The following is an 18,591-nucleotide window of genomic DNA, read 5'->3' as shown; positions in this document are numbered from 1 at the left end:
GTCATCTTCTTTCTTGTGCTCACTCGTCACGCAGATCTGGATGAATGCTCCAACGGAACCCACCAGTGCAGCATAAACGCTCAGTGTGTCAACACCCCTGGCTCCTACCGATGTGCCTGCTCGGAGGGTTTCACAGGGGACGGCTTCACTTGCTCAGGTGAGTGACAGATTTGAGGGGTACTCTGATAGGTCCATCTCAGGACACCACATACGCTTTCCTTGTTTTCAGAAAACTACAAAAACTGAAATGATTCTCTCTGTGCTTCTACTTGACTTATGAGTGAGCACACACCCTTTCATCCACTAAACACAGAAGCCTGAAAATGCTTCCAGAATATTGGCTGGTGTTTTAAAGTAATGACATATATCTTTTCCTGTCCTGTAAATGACTACCGTTATCTCTTACTACTTTATGAAGTACTGATCAGGAAAATGTGGGCTTTGGATAAGGCACCTGGGTTCACAGTGTATATGCTGCCTACTCTACTATAAACCTAAGTACATGAGTAGCCTGGCTGGCCTCAGCTCTTCTCATTTTAGAATAGGCATAGTGACCACAGCAGCACTTTTTTTTTTTTTTTAATCACTAAGTAGATGATGTGACAGAACTTCTCAGTTCTTGAAGATGGGATGCATAGTATCTCTTTCTAAGTTGCATCACCAGAGGTGCTTATTATCTTCCTCAGAGTTTTACTAGCTTTCCTCACAGTTTCAAAAGGATTAAATGGAATGACAGAAGCAAAGAACTTAGGAAAGCGCCACTTAGAGTCAGCATCACTAAGAGTCAGCATCACTAAAAGAGTCAGCATCACTAAAAGAGTCAGTATCACTAAGAGTCAGCATCACTAAGAGTCAGCATCACTAAGAGTCAGCATCACTAAGAGCATCACTAAGAGTCAGGACACGCCGGTTGCTATTCCACTCGTGCTGCTCCCCGGGGCTCAAGGATGACCCCTTGTCTCATTACACCCACGTGCAAGACTAGATCATCCTTTTGGGCAAGAAAACCACTTTCACTTTACAAGCGAGGTGTCTCTCAGCTGATGTTCATTCACACTTTAAACTCGTAAGACTAAGTCTGTAATTATTCACACAAAGTGCAGACTTAGACTCCCTCTCTTTAGAGTCTTGGCTATTCTATATTTCCCGGACTTGGTCTGTGATGTCGTGTCAAAGAAAGACGTGCAGAAAAACACATCTGCAATCACAGTGGGGCTCAGTGGGACCTTGGCAGCTCTTTTGGCCGCTCTCAGCCCAGATCTTTCTAGTGAACTCGATGGAAACCTCGTGCCTGGTAACTGCCGCAGCACCTGGCTCAGGGCATGCTGACATCTGCCCTCCTCCCCTTTTCTGCTTTATAGAATTAAGTAAACCACCTTGAAGGTCGTTGGGAAGTGTCTGTCTGTGTAATTTTGGTGAGACTTTAGTAGTAAGGAGGAAGCTTTGTTTCCATGGTGTCTTCCTTCAAGAAGCCTCAGCTAGGGAAACAGGGAAGTGCATTGCTGTGCTTTCAAATGAATGCACGTAATTCCAGAGCTCTTGGTCATATCTACTAATACTGCTTTGATACTAATTCATTGATGGATATTAAGGAGAACTAAGAGAAACCCCATCAATCTATATTATAGCTGAGTGTTGAGGTATAAGTTAGGGAGCTTCCATCTCAGGCTTCAGACCCTAACTCTAGTGAATGGGATTAATCGTTGCTTCCTATTAATGAACACCAACTCCAGCCACTAAAACCGATTTCATTTTCGAGCAAGGACATAAGTGTGTCGTGAAATTTGAAACATAACGGAGGTGTCTTTTTACCCTCCAGACGTGGACGAGTGTGCGGAGAACATAAACCTTTGTGAGAACGGCCAGTGCCTGAACGTGCCGGGAGCTTACCGCTGCGAGTGTGAAATGGGCTTCACCCCAGCCTCCGACAGCAGATCCTGCCAAGGTGGGTCGCCAGGCTGCCAGTTCATTTTCAAGTTGGATCAGCTACAGCAAATGAAACCACGGAAAAGGCTGGAACGGGCTCCACCTGGGAGCAGAATCCACAGTGCATGCTGCACATATAAAAGCCGCTCATTTGAGCATGGATTATTGTGTGGAATGAATAATGAGGAAGGCTGGCTTTCATCTCCTATGAAATATTTCTGGCTAAGATCCAATAGTTGGAAATTTGGCTTATTCCCTTTTTTTAAAACCATTTTTTCCCCTTTCGTGTCACTAAATGAATGACATGTGACACACCTCTTCAGTTTTTAAATGGTGATCTATTGCCCGCCTCAGCCATCTGTATTTATTACCCTTAGTAAAGTCAAAGCAACTTGTTTCTGGTATTTCCTTTCCTGTTTAAGTCTGCGGTGTATATGTCTAAGACTAAAAGCCTCCTAAGTCCACCAAGGACTTGTTCACCTCTGCTCAAGAGGGGGGAAAATACATCATCTCTCTCCTAAAAATGGGTCTTTGTGTCTGGTATGCTATCTGTCTGGGTGGGGGGGAATTGATTTTCTCTCAAGTTAGAGATTCAATTCATGGTACACGTACACGTAGTTTGGACCATCAACATGCTATAGGAAATACAATATGTTTGAAGAATGAAAAGAATTTAGTTTTGTTGTGAGACCATGGAACTTCAACCAAATTTGCCATTCATAGAAACCCTACAAATTTTTTTTTAAAAAAAGTGACCCCCTCAACTCCAACTCTGGCTCCTCCTCTTCCTTCTCCCCCCCTCCCCCGCTAAATCTCAGGCAAAGATGATAAAATGAAACAAATCTCAGTCCCTTTCCCTACTGTAGTGTGAAAGAAATGTCGAGTACCAGCACAGACAAACAAACACAACAATATCAACCAGACCCAAACAAATTGTACTGGGGAGACTCATGGCCAAACCTCACCCCGCCCCACCATCAGAAAATAGACCTTAAGAGAGAAGTTGTGCCTGAGAGACGGTCATGTCTGAGTAGCTAGTCTGCAGTGTGGATCGATCTGTGCGTGGTGGTCGATGAAGGCCCTAGGGGAAGACGACATTCTTTTTTGATCTGTTAGCAATGCATTCTATGTCATTAGAATTGTTGAGCACCAATAGTATAAAGGCTGTGTTTTCACCCCGTCTTACACAAGCTGCTGCGTTAGTATAAATGGGAAGCTTTTGGTAGTTCATTTAAGAGTGGCATGTGTGCTCGCAAAGATGATGCCATTCTCTCTCCATTGGCAGACTACCAACATTTTATCCGCAACCTACATGAAGAAATTTTTCCTCTCTTTCCTTAGCGTGTCCCAACAAAGGCAAGACACATTTGAATATTAGCTGAACATTTAACACAATTTGAACAGCTCCTTAGACCTAAGATAATTAAAAACAAATGAGTGTAACTATTTTAAATGGCCAGGAGACCCTCTTAAATTTAAGATACAACTGTTTCAAGATAGTGTTTGAAATGACTTATCTACGGAGCCTGCCACAATGACTCAGCAAGGGAAGGTGCTTGCCACCAAGCCTGATGACATGAGGTCTATCCCTGGGACCCACATGGTGGAAGAAGAGGACTAATATCCACAAATCACCCTCTCCCATCCACATGCAAGCCATGATATACACATGTACATGTGCGCACGCACGCGTGCACACACACACACTAAATAAATAAATAAATAAGTGTAATTTTTAAGAATCTTTTTTTTTTTTTTTTTTTTTGGTTTTTCGAGACAGGGTTTCTCTGTGTAGTTTTGCGCCTTTCCTGGAACTCACTTGGTAGCCCAGGCTGGCCTCGAACTCACAGAGATCCTCCTGGCTCTGCCTCCCGAGTGCTGGGATTAAAGGCGTGCACCACCACCGCCCGGCTTAAGAATCATTTTTAAAGAATTGTTTCCTTAAAAAAGAATGACTTTTCTAGTCTAACCTAAATGTTGCATGTGGGCTTCATTCTCACAGTACTGGACAATTTACATATTAAAGAGTCCACCTTCTTTTTGTGGGTACAAATACATTATTTCTGCAACTTTTGTGCCTTGTTTGCACTTGTAAAGTGTGACTACTTTGTATTTATTGCCCTTTGACTGCAGCCTCAGGAGATGGTTTTATAAACTGAGTTTCTGATTTTAGTAGAAATATTTTTTTTAAGATTTTACATGGGCATGTGTGTTGTGGAATAAGGTGGTATGTGTACGTGTGAATGTGAGTGCTCATGGAGCCCAGAAGAGGGTATCAAGTTCCTGAAGCTGGATTTGCAGATGGTTGTAAGCCGTTGAATGTGGCTACGAGGAATCAAACTCAGGTCCTCTGGAAGAGCAGTATGCACTCTGAACTACTGAGCCACCCCTTCAGCTCTGTTAGTACCTATATCTTAGCAAAATACATATAAATTTATGGGTATGGATCCTGTTATTTCATGGTATAAGGAACACTATACATGTTTATAAGTGATTTCATGGTAATAGGTCACATTATAAAATGAACTAAAATTAAGTGTTAAAGACTTTTGACTAATAGCCAGGCGGTGGTGGCGCACGCCTTTAATCCCAGCACCAGGAAGGCAGAGGCAGGACGATCTCTGTGAGTTCGAGGCCAGCCTGGACTATAGAGGGAGTTCCAGGAAAGGCGCAAAACTACACAGAGAAACCTTGTCTCGAAAAACCAAAAAAAAAAAAAAAAAAAGACTTTTTACCAATATATTTAATATATAGTGTTATATCATTTTATATTTCAGTATGCCAATTACAAACTACATAATGTTTGTATGAATTAGGTAGAATATTTCATTTGTTTTTGCTTTTTAAAATTTCACTAATTTGACGAATTTGCATTGAATTTTTGTATTCTACTTACGCTGCCTAAGCTGACACTTCCTATTAGAGTATATTGTAATCCAAAACAGTTACAATATTAGACATTTGGGTCTAGGGTGTAGCTCAGTGGTAAAGCCCTTGCCTCGCATGCATGAGTCTCTATGTCATATTCCTAGTACTGCAGAAAGAGGAAAAGGTATAAGACACTCATTGAACCAAAATAGGATTTGTTTTATATCTTATCCTGTAGATAAGCATATCTAACTTACCATTTGGACTGTTTATCTAGCCAAAGATGAAGTTTAAAAAAAAAAAGTTACTGCTGATAAATATCTTAGAATTTAGAAAAATTCATTGTTACATGTTAAAAACTTTAAATATCTTTGTCAACAAGAGGTGACCTTATTTTTCATGTCCTCAGATATTGATGAATGCTCTTTCCAAAACATTTGTGTCTTTGGAACCTGCAACAATTTGCCTGGGATGTTTCACTGTATCTGTGATGATGGTTATGAGCTGGACAGAACAGGAGGAAACTGCACAGGTATTGTGAGTCAGGGCAACTGTGTTCTCATTGCTTGACATTAATGTTCTATGCTAACTACATAAACATTAGGCTGTGCATGTTTGCAAAAAAGAAAAAGTACATTCTGGTACATTTACTTTCTACTATGGAATTTATTTGCATTTAGATAAACAACTTCATTATTTAATACAAAACTAGTAAGTATTCATATACGTGTGAACATGTGAATTTCTACATATATTTCATTTTTTCTTAATTTTTAACAAAATGTATTATAAACAAATCTTGCAAATAAAAACCATCATATAACAAAATTAACCAGACCCAAAGCCTACGGTGAACCTCTACACAGGCTGGATAGCAATTCTGAGCCTGTGGCGCTTCTCACTGGATTCTCGGTTTTTCTTAAGCAGGTAATTTTTCTTCCTCAGAATTGCAAAATTTGATTATTGCATATATATTAGGATATTAAATGGCATTGTTGAAAATATCATTTTCTATGAGTTCCAGGCCTTTCTGGTCTACATAGTAAATTTCAGACCGGTCAGGACTATGAATTATAACCCTATTATCTCCCCCTACACCCTAAAAAAAAATACACACACACACACACACACACATGCACACATGCACATATACACACATACACATATAAAACCCTCACCATTACAGATCTGTTTTGTTTATATTGAATCTTTTATTTTCATTTTGCTGAGTCTTCTGCAACAATCTTTAATAACTTGGGGAAAAAGTCCACCCAATTTTTTAGAATAGCACTTCGTATGTAGAAGTAAAGATAGTAACATTGGCATCTTACATGTTCATAGATATTGATGAGTGTGCAGATCCCATAAACTGTGTCAACGGCCTATGTGTGAACACGCCTGGTCGCTATGAGTGTAACTGCCCACCTGACTTTCAGCTGAACCCCACTGGCGTGGGTTGTGTTGGTAAGTGAAAGATAAATGAAATATATAGAATCATCTAGGCAAAGTTGAATGTTTAAATTCTCTTGACAATTAACTGTAATATGTATTTGATAAAATTCATTTAAAGAAAAACAGCCTGTTCACTTAAGAGAAACTCTAGATGATTCTAAGTTTATAATCTGAAGGACAATTTGGAGTACAAAACCAAGCAAGCGGGTAGTAGATATTTGAGTTAGCAAGGACTAAATCCTTACTAAAATAAGCAATAATTTTTTTCAGTATAGATAGTTTTTTATTTTCTATAAACTTCATTAAAAATTATTTTAAAACATTAAAGAGGAACCATTGAATGCAGATAATAAAGGACAGTGTTCTTTACTTCTGAAGGATCTATGAACCATAAATTTCTATACTGATTTTATATGCCAAAGATGTTGACGTACTGACTCTTTCGTAGATGTATTTATACACATAAGATGTTCATTACATTACTTGTGGTGACACAGATTTAGAAACCAGTTTAACAAACTGTACAGATTTTTTTAATGCAATCCAAACTCTCAGGAAGCTGAGGCAGGAGGATTGCACATTGGAGTCTTGCCTGCGCTGTAGAATAAAGCCATATCTTAAAACAGATCAACGAGAAATATAAGCATTTGGATATCATAGAACTCATACGCAGTTTCTCCACAAAGCAAGTGCAATTAAACGTTAAAAGTCAGTGTTTTGCATGACAAAAAGTCATTTATTTAAGTTTTAAATTAGTGCATTAAAACTGTTTTATGAGAACACATGCAAAAGCTATTAGCAGGGAATTTGAACAGTCAAGTAGGACAAGAAAGACAGGAAGGAAGTGTAAAGGTAAAAGGGGGGAAGAGGAAGGAAGGGGTGCCAAATGAATTCAGAGCTAGCAAGGGAGGGACCATGGGCTAACTCAGTTCTCTGCACCCAAGATTTGGCATCAGAAACAAATGAAAATATCGCAGTGTAGCAGTGAGAAGCAGCCAGATGGTTGTACTGTATGCAGACGCAAGTGAAAGGTACTTTGTGGACTCATAAAGACTTTCAGAATACTCTGGTTAGGATGAGACCTCTTAGGGGTGGCCTGGCCTAAAGCAGTTCTTTGGAAGGATTACTTTGGCCAAAGGCCAAAACAGACTGGACCTGGGCCGAGGATCGAAGCTAAGAGAAGAGTTAAGAGGCCATTGTAGTAGTCTAGGTTAAAGAAGGTGCTGGTGTCTGGAATTCAGACCAAGGGGGAAAGGCATCAGTGACGTCAGTTGCTAGATACATTTTGAAAATAAAGTTGTCAAGCCTTGTTGTTGCTGGTGTGAAAAAGGAATGAGAGTAAGATACCAGACGTGGAAGGATAAGGAACGAGTCCCTCTTGTGTAGCCTAGGAAACAGGCCTTCAGAGCGAGCTAGAAATAGGTCAAATTAACTATATTTCCTCCATATATGTAATGAATGTGTAATTTAATCTTCCTTCTTTGGCTTAGGCTTGCATTGGGAAACAGAGGAACTGGGAATCCTGGATGTTTGATAGGTGTGTCTGGGCATACCAAAGAGAACTTGTCTCCAAAGCCAAAAGAAACTCAATAAGACACCAGTCAAGGTCCACACCCTTAAATATGTCCTCCTCCTCAAAGAACAGATTCGGCAGCTGGAAACAGTGATGTCCTTCTTTAATTATATTCAGAAGGCAATGGCAGTCTGCAGTGGCAGCCTGGAATACACAGGGAGTTTAAGGGGAGCCCTGGGAAACAGTTCATTTGAGTTGAGGCTGTCCTTCTTAAGTGGCTTAAACTCAAAAACCCAAACACACAAAAATTAAATGTAAGAGAAAGCAAAACAAAGGTCTAGTATAATTTTTTAAAACAAGAGTTTAGCAGAGACATCATCATCAAGGAGAATATGTAAGTGGTGAATAATATGTAGTTATTAAAAAAAAAAGATACCAGAAGTGGCAGCAAGGCTGGACAGCTGAGAAAGGTGGAAACTTCCTCGACTGAAAACCCCTAAGACTCAAGGACAAGTAGAACAGATCTGTATGGGGAATGAAGAGTATCCAGTTTAATTTTTGGAAGTGTTAACTTGGAAATAACTGATAATACTTGAGAAAAAATAAGCAGAAAGGTTTAGAACTTAGAAGAAAGGTAAGAGAGAATTCTGAACTTGAGATCACTCGAGGGAAAAAGAAAATACTGTTTAAAGCTGTGGTTCAAGATGGTAACTATAGAGACGAGACAGTCTTCCCAGTCACTGGAACCTTTGGCTGAAGAGTCTAGTTTGACAACCTTTTGACAGTCTGCGAATGTTGCTGTGAAGACTGAAGTAAAGCCATTGGGGGATGCAGGTGAAAGGAGCAGAATGAGATTGTTAACATGTCACAAGCTTAGTTAACTTCTCCTAGGTATGTTTCCACGTCTTTACAAACTCAAGATACAGATTAGTTATACCCAGTCTTATTATGTTCACATTATTTGAAATGTCCAGAGTACCCCCAAATAAGGAATGCCTCACTGTGTTGTTTATTCCCTGGATATATGGAAAACAGTCTATGGTTTCTAGTGACCACCATCTGTCATCATGTCTTGTGGTTGACTCCATCTTTTGAGAAGTTTAAAAGCAAAAGAGTGTGTTGTGCAGGGGGTTGGGATGTGCCCCCCACATCAGTGTGCAAAATCTTGAACTCAGTCTTTCAAATGCCTTCCTGAGCGGTTCTCTCCATAGCAAGGACCTCTTTAAGCTCTTCTGTTGTTCTGCAGACAACCGCGTGGGCAACTGTTACTTGAAGTTTGGTCCCCGAGGAGATGGGAGTCTGTCCTGCAACACGGAGATCGGGGTGGGCGTCAGTCGCTCCTCCTGCTGCTGCTCCCTGGGGAAGGCCTGGGGAAACCCCTGCGAGACATGTCCCCCTGTAAATAGCAGTAAGTATGGAGCCGGAAGAAGAGGAATGGAACATTGCTAGTCCAGGATGGAAACAAATTGCTATTGTATTCTTGGAAGGGGGGCGGGGAGGGGGGGGCTTTGGACTGTTGTCAGTGGTTCTGCTGAAATCTGCCAAGAGTGTTTTATAGAAAAGGAATTTCAGTTCCTTTCTTCCTATTTTTTTCATTATGTTCTCAAAAAAAAAAAAAATCATTTTAACCACAATCCAATCTGAATGGTGATAATGTCGATTCTCCATGGTATCACACATGAAGGCCACTCCCGGGTCTTCTTGGAGGTTGTTAGTTCAAGTCCATAGGTGGAGTGTATCCTGAAGTCAGTCACAGGGCACTTTAAATGGAAACATGTGTTCTGATATGCACAAAACCCAAGCCTTTGTGCCATAGACTCCTGACGTTTTTTATTGACTTGCCAAGTCATTTGTGATATGAATTATCTAAAAGGAAGTGTTTTCTTTAAAATAAAAACAAAAAAAAGGTTTTTGTTATCCCACTGCATTGTCATTGATGAAGTAATGATATTTGGGAGTAAAATGTGATATACATTATTGTACATGCATTTGAAAGGACACGTGGTCATCCCCTGAGGATTTGAGTTTGGCAGTTGCTGAGCATTTGCTGATTGTTTTTACCACTGCGATCCAAGAATCAAACTTTGTTTTCCTCCCCCCACCCCCAGCTGAATATTATACCCTGTGTCCTGGAGGTGAAGGCTTTAGACCGAACCCCATCACGATCATCTTAGAGGGTGAGTTCATCCCTCGTTGTCATGTTGTTTTTAATAAGGTTAATGGCTTAGTTTAGAGGGAAGCCGGTACAAAAGTCAGTGTGAAACCGTGCCAGCAAGGATTCTAGAGTGGAATTGCAGGTAGACAGTCTGTCACACACATGTGAAGCAACAATTTAACTGAGAAGTAGCCATCCGTTGACCGCATCTTAAGCAACAATTTAACTGAGAAGTAGCCATCCGCATGCAACAATTTAACTGAGAAGTAGCCATCCGCATGCAACAATTTAACTGAAAAGTAGCCATCCGCATGCAACAATTTAACTGAGGAGTAGCCATCCATTGTCCGCATCTGGCGTACAGTTGTTATGCAGAGAAACTTTGTGTTACATTGTCCCCAACAAATTACACGCAGCTTGCTTCCATTACTCTCCTCAGCAAACAGCAACAAAGGCAAGAGATTCTCAGTCAGAAGAAACGCAGCACTTACGGGCCTCCCTTTAGGTGCACAGATGTCTGTGGTGCATACGAGCCGTCATGTTTGAAAGCTGCAAAGACTGACTCTTTGGTCGTGATGTTTGTTGTTAATGAACTGCCTCCTCTTGTAGACATTGACGAATGTCAGGAGTTGCCGGGGCTCTGCCAGGGCGGAAACTGTATCAACACTTTCGGGAGTTTCCAGTGTGAGTGCCCACAGGGCTACTACCTCAGTGAGGAGACCCGCATCTGTGAAGGTGAGGGAAACTGGTGTTATTCCCTGCCACAGTGTTGCCTCTCATGGCCCTTCATCCTACCGTCGGGCTCTGTTGAGACTGATAGCTTTCACCTTTTATAACAATGCTGTCCCTTTGTATAGTGATGAGCTCAGTTTGCAGTTCCTCTGCAATGATTTACTAAAAAAAAAAAAAAAAAAAAAAAAAAAAAAAAAAAAAAAAAAAAAAAAAAAAGAGTAAGATGATTGGTTAAGAATAAATTGAAAATGGAATTTTGAATATGAAGTTAGTTACATGTAAATGTTGACAATCAATTCAAGTAGGAACCTGTAAACTTAAACGTGACTGCAAATCAATATTGGTCGTTAATTTCTGAATGTTGGATATAATATAAAGACGTCGAAATGTTGTATGGATTCTTTCTCCCTCCCCTTTATCACATGGCAGTTATAATTTTATTTTTAGGGGACCGTCTTGCCTCTGGAGGCAAGGTCCATCCTTGTCTTTATTGCTTCAAGTTCTGGCTAACAGTATAACTTCAGTGTTTGTGTGCCGGATGAGGGACTGTTTCTAAAACTGAACATTATGAATGAAACATTATTTATTCTATTACAGCCTTTAGTTTTGAACTTACTAGCCAAAGGCATCTGAAATGTGACTTATCCTCCATTGAGAACCTTTGAGGGGACTTCTAATTAGAAAGGAGGATCACATAGCCTACACTCAGTTTAAAGCTGCTGTTAAAATTTAATTTGAATGTCATAGGAAAAAGTAGACTTTGAAGAAATTCCTCTTGAAGAATGTGAATTTCCCCAAATGTATATAGGCATGAGGCAATTGTTTTTCTTATAGTTCATAATTTTTAGGATTGGGAGCTTTTTATCTTTCATTGTTTTTTTGTTTTGTTTTTAAGGAATATGTTCTTGTGTGGTGTAAATGTAAACACATCCTTTGGGGGTATTTTTTATTCCTGAATCTTATAAACACGGAACTGTGGTCTGTTCCGTAAACTATACTCTCTATACACTCATAGAGCCAACCTAACTCCTGGACATTCTCGCCTCCTCTAGATATTGACGAATGTTTTGCCCACCCCGGCGTGTGTGGACCTGGCACCTGCTACAACACCCTGGGGAATTACACTTGCATCTGCCCACCCGAGTACATGCAAGTCAACGGCGGGCACAACTGCATGGGTCAGTAGCCATCACCAAGATGCACTCACTGCCGGAGTCCAGGTTGCTGGCATTGCAGCCAGGACACCTCTGTTCTCAGAATTACTGTTCAGAGCCTCCGGAAACCAAATTTAATGAATGGGGAATCGTTATGAGTGAGGAAGTGTGTCAGAGTCCTATGAACTGCTGCTTCCCTCAAGCTTTTAATCTTCCACCACATGGTTACATAGTCTGTAAATCTGAGGTTTAAAAAAAAAGGGGGGCCGGGCGGTGGTGGCGCACGCCTTTAATCCCAGCACTTGGGAGGCAGAGCCAGGCGGATCTCTGTGAGTTCGAGGCCAGCCTGGGCTACCAAGTGAGTTCCAGGAAAGGCTCAAAGCTACACAGAGAAACCCTGTCTCGAAAAACCAAAAAAAAAAAAAAAAAAAAAAAAAAAGGGGGGGGGGCATTGGAGTTACAGATCTTAGGTAATTTTGATTCTCCATGTATATAAAATACACTTTGTATAGATAAGGGGATATTTAAATTTCAATACTTAATTATTTAATTTTTCAATTAAATTAATGTTGTTAATTAAATGAATAGTTTAGTAGAAGAAGAATTCATGCTCATTTGCCCATAAACACCTTGCCTAAAAGCAGGGGCTGTCCATCTGGAAACGATGGAGCAGTTCAGAGAGTTAAGACAGCTGAACATGGCAGACCTTTTCCAGAGTTGTATCACCTCAGGAAAGTCAGCTGACCAAGCACACTGGTCTCACTGCTCCCGATGCCCAGCTGACCCATTTCTCTCCATGTAGACATGAGGAAAAGCTTTTGCTACCGAAGCTATAATGGGACCACTTGTGAAAACGAGTTACCTTTTAACGTGACCAAGAGGATGTGCTGCTGTACATACAACGTCGGCAAAGCCTGGAACAAACCTTGTGAGCCGTGCCCAACGCCAGGAACAGGTAGGTAACACAGCTCATGCTCTGCTCAAGGCTTTGTCTGACACACAGCCACAGCATGTGTGACTGTAGCCGGAGGGGTTCAGTTCCAGAGAGATCCCCAAAACATGCATGCTATGACTTCGTTTTCCAAATGACCTGAGCCAAACACCAACTCTTGAGACATATGCCGCATAAGCTCCAAATCTCAAAAGGAGGTGAGCACCATTGCTAGAATTTATAGCATTGGTCTACATGCAACCATCATCAAATAAGACTGGCCATTTATTTATTCATCAAGTGAATTTATTGAGCAACTACTGTTTGTCACTGGGTTCAACATGGAAGGTATAATATTTCGGTAATGTAACTTAAAAGCTAGCAACTTCAGTAATAATTGTTTAAATTACACCTTGAAAAATATGTTTTAAAAAGTATTTGCTGAAGAAACATTGCTTGAAAAATATGATAAAAAAGAATTTCATGAAAAGACTGCAGAAACCAGCTTGTTAATGTGTTCCTTATGTAGCTCCTCCCACAACACAGAAGGAACTTTTACAGGACAATACATCTTAAATTATTTTATTATTGTATGTGTACGGATGTTTTCCTTTGTGTGTTTCTGTGCCTGGTGCCTGCAGAGGCCAGAGGAGGGCACCGAATCTCCAGGAATTGGGAATTATAGATGGTTGTGATGTGCCACGTGCATGCTGGGAATGGGACCCAAAAGAACATGTCTCCAGCCTTTCATGGAAGGATTTTTCACAAGCACAAATTCCATTGAAAAGAAAAAAAAAAAAAAAAAACCTCACAGAGACAAGAATAGCAACCATTTGTCTTTAAATTACTCTTCGTCTAGACCCTAGGAGGCCTAGAGAATAAAAATTTTTCATAGTTACAGATCCTGAAAGCTGACCTGGGAGAACCAATAGGAGGCAGGTTGTGCATTTGTTACCAAATACTGACTCAGCACGCATTCAAACATTTCACTTAAGAGGATGCTAAAATGAATTCAGGGAGGAGGTGGGGGCAGGTGGTACAGGGGCCTTTTTTCAGGGACTCAAATCCAGCAGTGTGTCACTTTCCTCATCACATCACGAACACCTGACGGACCCGTCTCGGGGACAACAGATGTATTTTGTCTCTTGTGTTCCAAAAGTCAGGACCCATCACGGCAGGGAAATTTGAGTGGAGCAGTTTGGTCCAGGGTAGCGGGAGCTTGAGGTCCCAGCTTGTTCACCGAGGGTAGACCAGGAGGCAGAGGATGCAGGCAGGAGGCAGAAGCAGATGTGACCTTTAAAGACCAACCCTTCCAGACTGATTCCACCAGGCATGCCCAGCTGCTAAATGCTCCATAAGCCTCAAACACTGCAACCTCGGTTAAAGAGCCAGAGGCCAAGTGTTCAAAGGGTGAGCTGGGCAGGGGCGTCTCCGACCCATATCGCAACGGCTTTCAGGTGGGTTCGTCTAGCCTTCCCTTACTCCGGCTATGCTCCGTAAGATGATGTGAAGACATTTCTCACCGGTTTCCATTATAAAGCTCCAAAAGTAAAAGTTGAAGATTGCTGGTTTAAGAAAATAAATGTCATTTTCTCTGAGAAGACATTTTGGAGACAGATCTATGTGTATATCAAAGTCCTGTCACTTGTGTGACCCAAGCAGAGGCTTTACCGTCACTCCCTAATGATGCCTTTTCTGGAAAATGGGATAATCTACAGTGGTAGGGGCTACTCCCTGTGGGTGTCATGCTTTCTGATGAACTAAGATGAGTGACGACAGCTAGAGACAGATAGGAAGACAGATAAATGGGTGGGTGGGTAGGTAAGTAGGTAGTTAGGAAGTTAGATAGATGATAGGTAGGTAGGTAGGTAGATAGATTAGATGGATAGGTGGGTGGATGGGTGGGTGAGTAGATAGGTAGATGGATGGATGGATAGATAGATAGATGGATGATAGGTAGGTGGATGGATCGATGAATGGATGGATGAGAGAGAGAGATAAGTAAAGATACATATCTGAAGGTGACCAAGCTATTAGAAAACAATGAATTGAAAACTCTGTGTTTACTGATGGAAGAAAACTACAAAATCCTCACACTGATGTCACTGAGAGTCTCGCGCCATATGCATTTTACCACTACAGTCTTAGTCATACACACTTGTGTCATGACCACCATCCAAAACACTTTGCTCTAACAAATCGATGTTTCTTGATGTTTCTGTTGATTTGGTGAGGTATAGGAAAGAGCCCTTGTAGTCTCTATTTTATTTCTCAAATTTCACTTTCCAACAGGTAGACCGTAAAACAAACAAATGAAACAAAACTCGGGCCTCACTCTTGGGCCACCTTTAGCCCGTGTCTCCACTGCAAAACCTCTCTGCACATCTGTGCCTTGTGCAATCGTGGCCTCTTTAAATTCAGTTTCTCAATCTTTATAAATTGGATATTTTTGTTACAATTTCAAATTTCTAATTATAATTAGTGTGTGTGTGTGTGTGTGTGTGTGTGTGTGTTTGTGTGTGTGTGTAGGTCAGAGGACAGCTTTGTGAAGTTGTTTCTCTCCTCACACTTGGATGAGAACTCCAGGGATCCAGCTCAGGTGTCAGGCTTACTCCATGAGAGCTTCCACAGCTGAACCACCTAAGAAGCCCAAATTGAACCATTATTAACACTCTTTGTATCACAAGGGGGAAATAATTTAATTGCCAAAGAAATTTTGTCTTCTTTAGTACTTTGCTTACCTTCTTCTGCTATCAGATCAATAAAAAGTTGATGACAGAGATGGCAATGATAGAGGATGCCCAGATCGTTTGCAGAAGCAGACATTATTATCAAATGTATACAATTACAATTTAAAAGACTGGTTGTGAATATTATGAAAATGCTCTTTTTGCTGAAAATGATGGTATAAATTATGGTATAATCATGGTATGAAAATTATGGTGTAAAGTTAACTTGAATGTGTCTGAGAATGTTAAGAGTGCCTGCCTTTGTTTCTGTTTTAAAGCTGACTTTAAAACTATATGTGGAAATATTCCTGGATTTACCTTTGACATCCACACAGGGAAAGCCGTTGGTGAGTTTTTTCCCATTATATTTGTGAATGCACACATACACATGTAAACATATACATTTATATGTCACAGTTTGTACACAAGTGTCTCACAATGTAACAGTAACACAAAATCTAATAATCTGGATTCCAGGCTAATGTGAATAGTTAATTAATTAATTAATCAAGAAACCATGCTTGCAGACTATGATCAAGTGTTAATGATAGTATTATATTTCATCAGCATTGCCTAGCAATTTAATTATGATGATTACTTGACAATCAAATTCCATGCATACCATGCAAAAAATTCAAATTTCTCTTGCCATGCATATTGTCTTACATGTCTAAACCTTATTTTGTGTTTGTGGGGGTGGATGTGCCTCAGATGTGTTTGTGGGGGTGCATATGCATGTGTGTGCCCGTATTTCTAAAGGCCAGAGATTGATACCTGATGTCTCCCCTCAACACTTTCCACATTATTTCCTGAGACAGGCTCTCTCACTGAACCTAACGGTCACTTACTCAGCTAGACAAGCTGGCCAGGAGCTCCAGGGATCCGCCCATCTCTGATCCCTCCCTTCTCAGCCCTGGGGTTACAGATGCATGCCACTGTGTCCAACTTTTATGTGGACGTTAGGGATCTGAACTCGGGTCCTTATGCTCACATGGCAAGCACTAACCCACTGAACCACCCCTCTCTCTGTCCCCCTTCATCTTATTTTAACTGCTAGTTACTCTTTTAAAAAATACATCTTAAGTTTTTTTGTATGTTTTAATATCATCCCTTTCATTTGATCTCATTATGAATGTACAGAATTCCCTTTCACATAAATTGCCTCCTTCTGAGTGGAATTTCAGTTGCAAACTCTATTTTTTCCCTCCTAGTTTAAGCAATATAATTTTAAGTCTTTATGAGCAATCTACTTGAGTGTGTGTGTGTGTAACAAAATACATTAACTTGAGGGAACATAGCTTTATCCAATGAATGGCAGCTGTTGGGGTCATCTGACACGACTGGTGGGTGGGGCTTGATTCCTTAAGAGATGCACTTGATTTATTACCACATAAAATCACTTTCTGTGTTTGTTTTGCCATCCACCTCCATTTTTCCAAAGCTCTTTAGAGGAACTAACTGCACTGCAGTCTTCAGTTCTTTGTAAGCTGTAAGACCATTTATGCCAGTTTGCGTCTGACTTGAACAGAGAGTACGTCTTTTTCATTTCAGGCTACCCATACCATTGTTTTAAGGTAAGATGGTAGGCGCGTTTAGCAGAAACACATACATACATTTTACCAAATCCATTCGATTTCAGACATTGACGAATGCAAAGAGATTCCGGGCATCTGTGCCAACGGCGTGTGCATTAACCAGATTGGCAGTTTCCGCTGCGAATGCCCCACAGGCTTCAGCTACAACGACCTGCTCTTGGTCTGCGAAGGTAATCTGGGATGTCTGTGTCCGTCCTCCAGAGACTTGGCTATCTATGCATAAGTGGCTTTTAGGTGGGCCTCTGATTTTGTACCACCTCTTCGGGAGCGTTTAAGAGTTGCGTGGGGAAGTTGGTGGACTGAATCTGATCCCAAAGCAGTAGTGAAAGACTTGCTTACCTGGACCCCATTGCCTTTCCAGACATCGACGAGTGCAGCAACGGCGACAATCTCTGCCAGCGCAATGCCGACTGCATCAACAGCCCCGGCAGCTACCGCTGTGAGTGTGCCACCGGCTTCAAACTCTCTCCCAACGGGGCCTGTGTAGGTAAGCAAGACGCCGGCAGTCACCAAATACCGCGGTCGCTGGGTTCCCTGTTCTTGAGGGGCTCCTTGCCTTCTCACCACCAAATACTTTAAGGGTGATTCTAGGAAGACTGTCTAACTCAATCTGTGTCGTCAGGCTGAAACACTTGCACCGTAACTTTCAGATGATTTTGCTGAGAAACGGTGTTCCTTTGGTGGATTTCTCTGGTCTAAAAATACAATCCTTGAGGTCCCAGTGAATCTACAAAAAAATTGCATGACTGAAAAGAGAGCCTTGGGCACTTGAAAGGCTCTGCTTATTTTGATTCAGCTGTTCTTCTGGTTCGTTCTCAGCCTGTCTATAGTAATTAATAGCAGGTTAGAGAAATGCATCTGTGAAAAACGGAGGAATCTTAATAAAAATCAGATATGTATAACATGTGTCTTCTTCTTTTGTTTTGTTTTGCTTTTTCTGTTGTAGATCGCAATGAATGTCTGGAAATTCCTAACGTTTGCAGTCATGGCCTGTGTGTTGATTTGCAAGGGAGTTACCAGTGCATCTGCAACAACGGCTTTAAGGCTTCTCAGGACCAGACCATGTGCATGGGTAAGTAAGAAGGATATTCCAATCCAGGGAGCGACATGAGGTCGAGTCTTAAGGACAGTGATTCTCAGGGCAGCTACCATGTCTCTGCCATGCTGAACAGCCCAAGGCTTTGGGGTAAAAGTTGCAAGCAGGGACGTACCATAGTAGGTTCTTCTGCCCAGTGATTCTCAACATTTCGCTCCAGAAGTTCATGTGGCATGACGTTCATTCAGACGAACTCAGGGCTAGGTGGCATTTCCCCACACAATGCATTGTGAAATGCAAAGGAGTAGAAAGGATGACAATATTAACAACAAAATCATATGCAAATGTGCATCCTTTTATGCAAACTGTAGCTTAGGATTTAATGGCATCATTTAAGCTTTAGCTCTTAAAATAATTGCAGACATGAATATAACCAGAGTCTTTAAAAATTCCCAGTAACCAACATAATGGCTGGTTAATTGATGAGAGTGTTGGTTAAT

General features: G+C 41.1%; 1 protein-coding gene across 1 annotated transcript in view; it reads left to right on the top strand.

Moving 5' to 3' along the window:
* The window catches only part of Fbn2 (fibrillin 2), a 216,533-nt gene that overhangs the window by 158,353 nt on the left and 39,589 nt on the right, over positions 1-18,591 (top strand). Inside the window, exons 33-45 of the mRNA XM_059246115.1 lie at positions 35-157; positions 1,820-1,945; positions 5,204-5,326; positions 6,136-6,258; positions 9,006-9,167; positions 9,868-9,936; positions 10,524-10,649; positions 11,699-11,824; positions 12,603-12,755; positions 15,739-15,807; positions 17,100-17,225; positions 17,417-17,542; positions 18,002-18,127. Of these exons, the coding sequence (XP_059102098.1) occupies positions 35-157; positions 1,820-1,945; positions 5,204-5,326; positions 6,136-6,258; positions 9,006-9,167; positions 9,868-9,936; positions 10,524-10,649; positions 11,699-11,824; positions 12,603-12,755; positions 15,739-15,807; positions 17,100-17,225; positions 17,417-17,542; positions 18,002-18,127 (1,578 nt within the window). The remainder of the gene's footprint in view (positions 1-34; positions 158-1,819; positions 1,946-5,203; positions 5,327-6,135; positions 6,259-9,005; positions 9,168-9,867; positions 9,937-10,523; positions 10,650-11,698; positions 11,825-12,602; positions 12,756-15,738; positions 15,808-17,099; positions 17,226-17,416; positions 17,543-18,001; positions 18,128-18,591) is intronic.

The sequence above is a fragment of the Peromyscus eremicus genome, chromosome 19, assembly GCF_949786415.1.
Source record: "Peromyscus eremicus chromosome 19, PerEre_H2_v1, whole genome shotgun sequence".
Classification (NCBI taxonomy): domain Eukaryota; kingdom Metazoa; phylum Chordata; class Mammalia; order Rodentia; family Cricetidae; genus Peromyscus; species Peromyscus eremicus.
Note: the sequence above shows the minus strand (reverse complement) of the source record. Positions and strands in the feature narration are given on the sequence as shown.